At 37.3% G+C, this 11,063-nt stretch overlaps 1 protein-coding gene across 6 annotated transcripts; it reads right to left on the bottom strand.

Moving 5' to 3' along the window:
* Nucleotides 1-3,693: 3,693 nt before the first annotated feature.
* On the bottom strand, nt 3,694-11,044 carry LOC121878221 (gastrula zinc finger protein XlCGF57.1-like). Of its 6 annotated transcripts, none has more exons than XM_042384308.1 (3): nt 10,868-11,044; nt 8,065-8,209; nt 3,694-7,038 (listed from the first exon to the last, which is right to left on the bottom strand). In XM_042384308.1, the coding sequence occupies exons 2-3, from the start codon at nt 8,087-8,089 to the stop codon at nt 5,753-5,755; spliced, it is 1,311 nt and encodes a 436-aa protein (XP_042240242.1). In that variant the 5' UTR covers nt 8,090-8,209; nt 10,868-11,044; the 3' UTR covers nt 3,694-5,752. The 6 variants fall into 6 exon arrangements, with proteins under 6 accessions (XP_042240242.1, XP_042240244.1, XP_042240240.1 ...); XM_042384310.1 differs by lacking the exon at nt 10,868-11,044 and adding an exon at nt 10,718-10,845; XM_042384306.1 differs by lacking the exon at nt 10,868-11,044 and adding an exon at nt 10,486-10,590.
* Between the last annotated feature and the right edge of the window lie 19 nt (nt 11,045-11,063).

Here is an 11,063-nt window from a genome sequence, read left to right as displayed (position 1 = left end):
CTCTCTCTCTCTCTCTCTCTCTCTCTCTCTCTCAAATTTGATCTGTTTTCGGAGTAACTGGAGTAACCTTCACCTGTGGCCATCATTTCCAGCTTTGTGTAGATAGATAATGTTCACAAAATAATAATGAACTTTCTACTATCAGGGAAGCTTCAGCAATCATTATCAGGGAAACTCCAGCAATCACTCTCAGGGAAGCTTCACCAGTCACTATCAGGGAAGCTTCAGCAATCACTATCAGGGAAGCTTCACCAGTCACTATCAGGGAAGCTTCAGCAATCATTATCAGGGAAGCTTCCAGAATCACTATTAATGGAGCTAATATAATTTGCCATGCCTGAATTTCTGTTTCAGGAAAAAAAAGGAAAAAGGTGGAAGTTTGGTGCCGAGGTCGTGTTGTTGTAGCATGTGATTATGTTAAAATGATCAGAGGCTGAACCCGGGAAATGAGTCTGGCTGCTGACTTGATAAAATGACTGAATACCAATGTGTTGTTGCTTGATGCCTCACCACCACCATCACCACACTCTCACCACCACCACCATCACCACTCTCACCACCACCATCACCACTCTCACCACCACCATCACCACTCTCACCACCACCATCACCACTCTCACCACCACCATCACCACACTCTCACCACCACCATCACCACACTCTCACCACCACCACCTGCACCACCATTCTCTCTCTCTCGCACTATTTTTTCTATGCTATGGTGTTTAATATAGTGTCGCCTGGACAAGCAAGCAGAAGACAAACAAAGTAATCACTGAGTGTTCATCTACTTTCCGACCCTTTATCCTGGAGGCTCGCGTGTGTGTGTGTGTGTGCGTGTGTGTGTGTGTGTGCGTGTGTGTGTGTGTAAACCCGGCTGACAGTTTACCCCACAAAAAAAAGATCTTCAATTATACACACGACTTGAACTACACCTGTGTTAAGTACCAACTCATGCTGGGTTACGGGAGCCTTTGTTAAAGTTGTGAGTGACCTTTGACCTAAGAGTTGACACAATGAATATGACCTTTGTAACTTTAAATCCCAGACTCATAGTGGAGGACGTAATTACATAGAGACAGTACTTACACACACACACACACACAGACTATACAGGCCGCCTTACATAACCCCGGCGTCGCGTCGTGGGTATAATAACACTACGCTGATTCATTTATGTCACTAACGAGGCTATAACGCGTAATGTAACGAGTTGGACGATGCCAAATTATATTTAATTACCGCTCTGATATGGTAGACGGCGGCCTTCATTGGTACATCGGCAATTAGTAAAGGTTAATGATGTCTGCTGATGTCATTATGAGTAATTACGACGGCCATCGACTCTGCTGCGCCTGGATCTATTATGTTCATGACTTCTGAACACGTCCCCACATACACACACACGCTAAAACGGTAAACCGGCTTAAACATCTTACATGCAATACTCAGAGTAATTGTTTTGTAAAACCACTTCATGTTTAATTAAATTAATCTTGTTGCGAAAATGAAAGAAATAAAGAATGAAAGACATGGTAGAGAGAGAAAGGACACAAGAGAGAGGGAGTCTTCAGTCGTCTATTGTATCTAAATATAAAAAGAGTACTAATTGTACTTGCCAAACACTCAACATTCTCCACTTGTTTAAGTTCTTTGTTAAGTACTATAGGTTCTGTTGTAAGGATATACGTACCTACGATTTGGAAACAGTCATTGCTTTCGTTTTCTCCATTAACTCGAAACCTATTCTTAACCATTTTCCAGTAATCTTTCAATAAGTTTTTGTAATATCCCTCTTCTCTGTCTCTGTAATAAAAGCAGTACGTACTGTACCATCTACATAACTCATACACATGCAGTACTGTATAATACTAAACGTGACTAAGATCAACTTACCAATTACAAAGTTACAGAAACCTTTCATCCAATCGAAAACTCAATCTCTTCTCTTTGAATCCACGAGTGGCAAATATTTCTAGATATTGACAAGGGGTGTTGATGGTACAGCGGTAATACGTTTTTTTTCTCTCACCAATATGTTATCCATTTTTTTTCCTTCTTTGGGGAATAGCCCACCCGGGCACAGGTCATCGACCCACAACGAGCCTAGGGGGCGAAAAAAATAAGAGTAAAAAGAAATTAAAAATAGAAAAGAAAAGGATTATTAATCTACACCACGAAGATGCCAGAAAACCAGCTTTTTGAAGTGAGGCAGATTGTATGAGTATGGAAACACAGAAGAAGGCAGAACATTCGACAGTTTGACTGTGTGGGGAAAGAAGGATGTACTATAACGTTTTTTTCTAGTGTGACCGACATCCACAGAGAAACGGTGGGCACCGCGGGTAAGACGAGTGTAATGAACCCACGGCCTTGCCGGCGGTACACAGGACGCCAAATCCACCGAACATTGCCCGTTAAAGTACCTGTAGAAGAGAGAGAGTAAAGCAACATTGTGGTGAAGAGAAAGGGAAGAGAGATTATCAACAAAAGGAGGAGAGTTAATAAGACGAAATACCTTTAATTCCACCCTATCTAAAAGTTGGACAGAAGAAGAACCAACCTAGATATGAGAGCAGTACTGTACTCCAAGTTAGGACGAATGAATCCCTTATAAACTTAAAGCAACTGCTCAGGAGTGAAGTAGCTGTGGCATCTGTACAGCATTCCCAGCTTTTGGGAGGCAGCTTTAACAATGTTGTGGATGTGTGGCTTCCATTACATATTAGAGGAAATGGCGAGGCCTACCATATCTCTTTTGGAATTTGGCTTTGAAGCTTTTAATGGGGTTTAACATCAGTCAATGGCTAAACCATAATGAATACATTGCTTTTTGATCAGTGAAATTAAGCAACATTGGTCCTGTTTAGTACTGCACTTAGGGTGACTGCCTGAGAACACACTTGCGCCCGTATCATTAAACAACTTCTTCCCATGAAGAAGGTCGTCGTGTTTCAACCCGAGTTTTAGACTAAATGATTCCTGGGGGACACAGCAGTACAGTACTTAACGGGGTGGTGTGGCGGTAAAATTAACTAATTCCAATTTTATAAATTAATTTTATTGGAATTAGTTAATTTTACCGCCACACCACCCCGTTAAGTACTGTACTGCGGTGTCCCTCAGGACTCATTTAGTTTAAAACTTGGGTTGAAACACGACGACCCTCTTCAAGGGAAGGTGTTGTCTAATAGTACGGGCGAGAGGCTCTTGGCATTTAAAATGAATGAACCCCACCAGAAATAAGCATCTAATGGCTTTGTTGGCTAATTGCCTACTTATCAATTATTATCAAACTTGTCTTCTGATTTCCCTAAATTTTTATCTCTTGAACTCCCTTTGTCTCTCCAAAAGCTATACAGTACTGTATCTGTGCAGGTGGTTGTGGATGGTACTATGATCCTGTCAAGTGTCTTAAAGCTCAGTTCTTGCTCCAGTAATGACATTTCCATTCTCTCCTACAGAACATACCTTTACTGATGATATTAACCAGTTCAAAAGTTCATTCTACTATTCTAATGCTCCAACTTATTAAGTTCCCAGTTGATTGCACCAAACACATGACTTGAATCCATCTCTGCATACTATCATAACACTCTTGTGAGTTTATCAACATACTGTTACAAAAAACATTCAAGTATCTGTTGTCACCCAGCTTGTGCTACTAAGTTTCTGGCTCTAAAATTAAAATCATTTCCTTGTAAAACCATTTTATTTTATACAAACTATACAGAACTTTCATCATTGTGTACAATGGTGTTTTAACTGATTAAGTACAGGATTAAAACAGTATAATTTGACCTTTATACTGGAGTAAAGCATTACAATCTTAAACTACTTTGTATGTAAATATATCCAAGTACTGTACTGTATGGTTACCTTCATGTACGTATAATGCCTCTGAGAAAATCTTATACAGTACGTATCCTAATATGGGAATGTAATAACAAACTTATAATCTATGTAAATGATAACATGACTCAATAGTCAATACATTATTACAGTATATACAGCCATGAAAACCTGTTTACACCACAGCACAATGTTTGGTGACTGAACGATTGAACTATGAAATACAGGTAATGTTTTGACACTGAAGAGGAAGAGATTTGTAAAATTCATCCCATAATATGTCATGTCCTATAAAGAAGGCATTTAGTTTAGCAGTACAGTATGCAATATTGAATAGGCACACAAAGACAGATAAGTTTTTGCTTACAAGAAGCACTTTGCACTCAGTTGATTTACAAGAAGCACTCTGAACTCAGTTGATTCAAAATATAAACATGAGTTTGAGAAAATATTTGAGGGATTACCGCAAAAATGCCCTTGTCAAGGTTCTCTCTAAAGATGCTCATTGTGCCTCTGGTTGAAATGTAAGACAAGAAAATTAATATCTGTCATAAATGCTTCAAATCAATCTGCTTGGAACATGCTGCCGAGTCTGTAAATAGTGAGGACGAGGAAGTACTGTAGATACAGATGAGTAAATAGTGAAGATAAGGAAAAAGGATTTACCAATAAAAATTGAGTGAAAATATAAGAGGAGTACTGTACCCTCATTACATCAACTCTATTATGTTACATTTGATATCTTACTTGTAACAAGAATAAATTATTTAGTTTGATTACTATCATATTTTTTGTAGATTCAATGCATTAATTGCATGTTAAATACATTAAATTATTTGTAATCGTGTATAGACTACAGTAATATCATATACAGGTATAATATTAAAATTAAATGGAAATATTAACCATACCCCACAGCATATAACCCATCTGCACTAACGAGATGTTAAACTTCATGGTGTGGATATCACAGGTCACTCACAATGATCCATTAGTCATGAAAAATAATGTGAGTTAAACCAAGCTGCTGTCTATTGTACAGTATGTAGTTTACATTAAATATTCTATGATGTAAAAAGATATATTTATTTCAGGAAAAATATAAAATGTTAAGTGCAGCTACAGAACTGTATATAGAAATGAACATAACATTATGACACAAGTCAACATTGCAAGGATAAGTGAAGTCTGGGTGAATATCAGCTCCTGCACAATGAAGGATTGTATGTTGTGGCGTACTCTTATTTTCTACAAGGCTTTATACCTTGTTTCATCAATGTACTAGTTACTAAAAGGCTTAAGGTATGTTTGGCTCCTCCACTGTAATCATTACTACAAGGTTTGACATTTTGTTCCACCACTGTACTCTTATTACTACAAGGCTTGGTGCTTTGTTACCACCACTGTATTTTGTTGCTACAGTACAAGACTTAATATACCATACTGTTCCATCACTGTACAAAGCATTAATACAATATACTGTTTCATCTCTGTACAGTACTTATGTTGCGACAAGATTAATGTACCATTCTGTTCCACCACTGGTAATAAACATGAGTCTCTTTATTAGGAGTCTGATGGTGTTATGTTACCAGTACTGTACTGTCAGTTTTGGTTAAATCAGTATCACATCCATGTTGTTAATTTCATAAAAATAAAGTGTTCTGTTGCCTGTCCTACCTGGCCCATGTATGTAAGTAATGTACAGCTAAATTATACTCGACTCACTGTGACTTAAAATGTAATGATATAAATTGCTTCAATGGTACAGTATCTTTATATTTCACTAAAATGTATTGTATACTGTACATGTAAAAAAAAAATTGTCATAGGTAGTATATCACATTAGTGCTGTGCTGTACTTCATTGTCCTCATGAGAAAACAGTCTCCTAATGTTATCTAATTTTTCTTATGAGTCTGTAAATGCTTCTTAAGATCCCACTTACGCAAAAACATTTTTCCACATTCATCACATCCAAATTCTTTGACACCACCGTGCACAAGCTGATGTGTCTTGAGATGGCTGCTCAGAGAAAAATGCTTCCCACATATATCACATCCATATTTTTTGATACGAGTGTGAACCACCAAATGTTTCTTGAGAGAACTCAAATCTGTACAACGTTTTCCACATTCCTCACATCCATATTTTTTTACATCATTGTGCACAAGCTGATGATACCTAAGATTTCTCTTCAGAGCAAAATGTTTGCCACATTTGTCACATTCAAATTTTTTGACACCAGTGTGGACAAGTAAATGATCTTTCAGAGTAGTCTTACGAGAAAACTGCTTCCCACAGTCATTGCACTTAAACCTTTCATTTCTGCTGTGCCCAACTATGTGTTTCCGAAGATCTTCTTTACGTAAATACAATTTTCCACATTCGTGACACAAGAAATTTTTGATACCAGTGTGAACAAGCAAATGATTCTGAAGAGTTCTCTTTGTTGAAAATTTGTTCTCACATACATCACAGTCAAATTTCTTGATGTCACTGGGCACAGACAAATGACTCTGGGCAGATCCCTTCTCTTCAAGATCTTTCACAGGTTTGTTACCAGCACCCTTTCTGTCTTTACTGTGCACAAGCATATGAGTCCTTAGAGTACTTTTTAATGAAAAATATTTCCCACATTCATTACATTCATATTTTTTTATAGCACTGTGTGTAAACAAATGTTTATGAAGAGTAGCTCTCTGGGCAAAACATTTCCCACATGCATTACACTGAAACTTTTTGACACCACTGTGTACAAGAAGATGATTATGAAGTGTACCCTTCTGTGAGAAATGTTTCCCACATTCATGACATCGAAACTTTTTGATACCACGGTGCACGTTTAAGTGTCTCTGGAGATTACTGTTCCAGAAAAATGATTTTGTACATTCTTTACATTTGAAGAGTTTTTCTCTACCTGACAATGGGACCTCTGTATTACTTTCAAACTTTTTGACACCACTGTGCATTTGTAAATGTGTCTTGAGCGTACTCTTCCTTGAGAAATTTTTCCCACACTCATCACATTTAAACTGTTTGATGCCACTGTGCTTAAGTTTATGTTTCTTGAGATTGCTCTTCCAGGTAAACAGTTTCCCACATTCCCCACAGGAGAACTTTTTGTCACTACTTGACATTGTGGTCTGTTTAGTGTTGGGCTCTGTCTTGATGACTTCATCTGTGTCTGAAACAAAATAATTTACTTTATTTAGTATTCTGATGACAAGTACATTTTAATAAATGTACATCAATAACAGCAAAACTATTCTTATTAAATATTTAACTATGGTTAATCAGGAGTGCTGACAGATTTCTTCTAAGGTAAAAGAAGTTATATAGTGTTCTTTCATCAAGTTTCATGACCAAATTACAAAGAAAAATAAAGGAAATTTCAACAGTATTTTTCTGTTGAATATACCACTTTTTTATGATAAATCATGTTTGATGATCAAATGTGCACAGTAAAGTCAGTGGGCAATTAGCTAGTGCCAATGGAAAAGCAACATGTGATTTTTCTAAGATTTACCTGCTATAATTCAGGAGAGAAACTGTAGTGCCCAGATAACTGTGAAAGACTGCCTAACTCTTTTGCTTGGAGGGACTGATGATGGGGACTGTAAAATCAAGCCATTTCTTCTTTACCATTCTGAGAACCCTAGAGCACTAAGTGTAATGAAAGCTTCTCTGTCTAATGTTAGCAAGTGCACTCCCAAGGTTCGGGTAACTTTGTTTAATTTATAGGGCTGGTTCTACATCTTCCATTCAAAATATTCCGTGTGTTAGACATTGCACCTGGGTACCCACATTTATTGGTTGTTTTCAGCCTGATGTCAAGGGTGTGTTCCCCACACAAAAAATGTATGGATCATTGTCGAACCTTAGCTCAGGCAGCTTGGATTACTGAAGGAGATGATGCTCTGGTAATATTGCAGTAAACAGCAACCACAAAATTCGGAAATTCACTCCACTCAATCGATAGAAAATTATTTTTCGATGATCATTTTCTTATATTACCGTAGGTTAGGTAACAGTTTTTTCTCAGATTCTTTGGTTGCTGTAATATGCAATTTAACCAATGCTCCTACCCTCCAAGAACTCTGGAGAAGTTATAATATTTACAGTGCAACAAAGAACACTGAAAAGAAAATAATAGAAGTACAGTTACCGGTATGTCAGAGATAATATATAAATTTTTTTTTATGAAACTTACCAGTAAAATCTTTTGGAGCTTCCATTGTGTTGACCCACACTGCCTGCCTGTACTCCTACCAAAGATCACCGAGTACAGGCTTTGCCACTTGCTAGTTTAACTCTCCCATTCACGACATTGCCAGGCAGCCTGCCAGCTTGCGACGCTAAAATAAAATATAAATACCGTACAGTATACAGTACGTGTACATGTATTCATTTAAATAAGTGGTACATTTTGGAAAAAAACTGTACTTACACAAATTTTTCTTCACAGAGAAAATAAGTGTTCATTGTAACCCCTTAACCCTGCCCCCCTCCCCTGTCTGCCCAGTTTAGAAGTGGGGTCCAAGATAAAGTGGGGGAAAAAAAAAAAAATATATGCAAGTACAGTACAGTTTTGGTCCAACCCAAATGTAGCAATGAAGTCAAATGATGGTCGTACAAGCGTAAATCGGGCTGTGAATCACTTCTCGATTATTATTTGGTGTCATAGTCACAAAAAATTGGTAAACTTAATTTAATCTGAGTTGTGTTGTGTTAGGTTAGGTTAGGTAAATGCACTTGATCTATTAACTCAGATTAAATTAAGTTTACCAATTTTTTGTGACTTCGTGACACCAAATACTAGTTGAGGTTAGGTTAGGTTAGGTTAGGTACATGCACTCGATCTATTAACTCAGATTAAATTAAGTTTACCAATTTTTTGTGACTTTGTGACACCAAATACCAGTCGAGAAGTGATTGGTCCGATTTATTCATGTAGCACCATTATTTGACTTCATTGCGGCTACATTTGGGAAATTAGTTGGACCCCAGTTTTGGAGCTTCTGCGAGTTAAAAAACGGTTACTGAAGTTTGTCAATTTACCATAAGCAGGAAGAAACCACTGGGTTGCTCAGTGGTTCATCCACAGAGCTACTCAATGGTCTGTTCCAATTAATGTCAGGTATTGTTCAGTGATTGCCTTTTGTCAAGTTAATCAAAAGTACTGAATCACATAGGCTATGGCCTACTTGCTGCTTCGTAAGTAAACTGGAGTGGCCATTAGTTATACAAGTATTGCTGGTGTCAACCAACAGGGTTAGCACTGCTGTAGTTCACACAACTTTCCTAGAATTTTCTTCTATTACATTACCGTCGGAAACGTATAATAACAGAGATAAGGTATGCCAAATCTTTCTTGATTTAATTCCATTAATCTTCAGCCATTATCGCCTCCCTCACATCCCACTCAGCGTGTTTCCTTCATAAATCGTCATGTGCATGCGTTCCCGTACATGTCACGTGGCCAATCAAAAGCGTGTTTTTTTTTTGCTACCAATTAAAATAAATTGTGGTTTAATTTGCAGTATTTTTTGCCCAATCAGATTCGATTGTGATTTTGGGTCTCATATTTCGAAATTCAAATTCATTTCCAACCATGGAAGTCTGCGATGGGTTTCACTTCAATTATATGGAGATGATTGCGCGTTTAAAAAAAAAAACGACCAAGCTATAGCATTTTTTAGATCTCATGGCGTTCTCCCGACCTCAGTAAAGTGTCCCAAGTGTAAGAACGAGTGTAAATATCGTCAAGACCAACATAGATGGCATGAACCAGGCTAATAAGGTAAGGAATAAGTGATTCCATCATATGGTGACAGGTTAGGTCAGATCATCCCAAAAAAGGTTAGGTTTATATGTTTCTCTAGTGTTTTTTGGTGTATTTTGTATTCACTTGTCCATGATGTTTGTCGGAAAACGACAAAAATATCCGATAGAAAACAAGGTCAGAACTAATCAAAACACACTGGAAAAACAGTTTTGACTTTCTAACAGAGTTGTGTGAACTACTATAAATTTACCCAACATTCCTCAAAGTTTACTTGATAAATTTACTTAAAGGTAAACTATTTCCCAAATACTAGTGTACATTCTCCTGCACTTATGAATCACTTGTATATCTTACACCAAGATAAGCCTTAGGTTAGTTGTGACTTGTCTCGTAGTCGACACACCTTCACTATCATAAACGGTACTTACTGACGGTGTTGTGCTCCCATCACCACATGTTATAACCAGGAATCCAGGAAAACAATGTGACGCATTATAATCACGCAATATTATGCTCCCACACGGGGCCAACTTATCGTCCTCACAGGTTACAACAGCTGAACACCACAACACTATCATGATAATGATTACGGAGTCCTAAGATTAATATTATTTGCAACTGAAAGTCAATATAAACTTAAACCTCTGAATTACACTAAACCAATAAAACAAAACAAAAAATATACTGCATTATCTAGGACGGAAATTACAAGCCTCTGCCTTAACGTTGCAACCGTTCAGTGATGAAATTAATATTGAATGTATATTCCAGAATATTGTTTGCTTTTATTTAATTCAAAGCAGGTGTTATATTTATACACTTAATTAAGATTTACACTATGCTTACCTAAATTCTGTATAATTATCAAACTTCAGTAGAGGAATATTCATTGGACGAACCTTCGTTAATCCGCCCAGAGGCTCAATGTCAGATTGGCCGTTTAAATTATCAAATTAATACGTGTTTTGTTCACTATGGATATAAAATATATTTCTTAAAAATATTTCGTATCTAATAAAAATATCATCTCACCCCAAAATGCATATTGTGTGAAATATTTGTATAATAGACAACTTACTACTTCATGCGTTGTAGTGGCAGACATGGATGTGAATCATAATCTTGTTGCAGACATTTATTTACCGCTCTGACGGGGAAAGCAAGCCAATGACTTGTTTCATGACAACAATAAATTAAAAGGATACTTTGTGGAGGCACTGTGCTTTACCTGATGCATGGTAAATCTGGCACCGCCTTTTCATCCCCTCCATTCTGTTGTTCGGTTGCCGTGCTGGGTTTAATTCCTGATTTAGCCTTGTATTATGTTGTTGGAGGGTGAATGATTGTTCCTCGGTCGTTTCCATTATGGTGGCTTCGTTCAGCAAAAGTTTACTCAAGGTTAAACCGTCGCACTTCAAATATGT

The sequence above is a fragment of the Homarus americanus genome, unplaced genomic scaffold, assembly GCF_018991925.1.
Source record: "Homarus americanus isolate GMGI-L3 unplaced genomic scaffold, GMGI_Hamer_2.0 scaffold45562, whole genome shotgun sequence".
Taxonomy (NCBI): Eukaryota; Metazoa; Arthropoda; class Malacostraca; order Decapoda; family Nephropidae; genus Homarus; species Homarus americanus.
This window is presented reverse-complemented; position numbering and strand designations above follow the sequence as displayed.

Coding starts and splice junctions, on each gene's coding strand:
- LOC121878221 (XM_042384308.1), bottom strand. CDS start 8,089: ATGGAAGCTCCAAAAGATTTTACTG. Junction 7,039..8,064: donor AGCTCCAAAAGATTTTACTG/GTAAGTTTCATA, acceptor ATTTTGTTTCAG/ACACAGATGAAGTCATCAAG.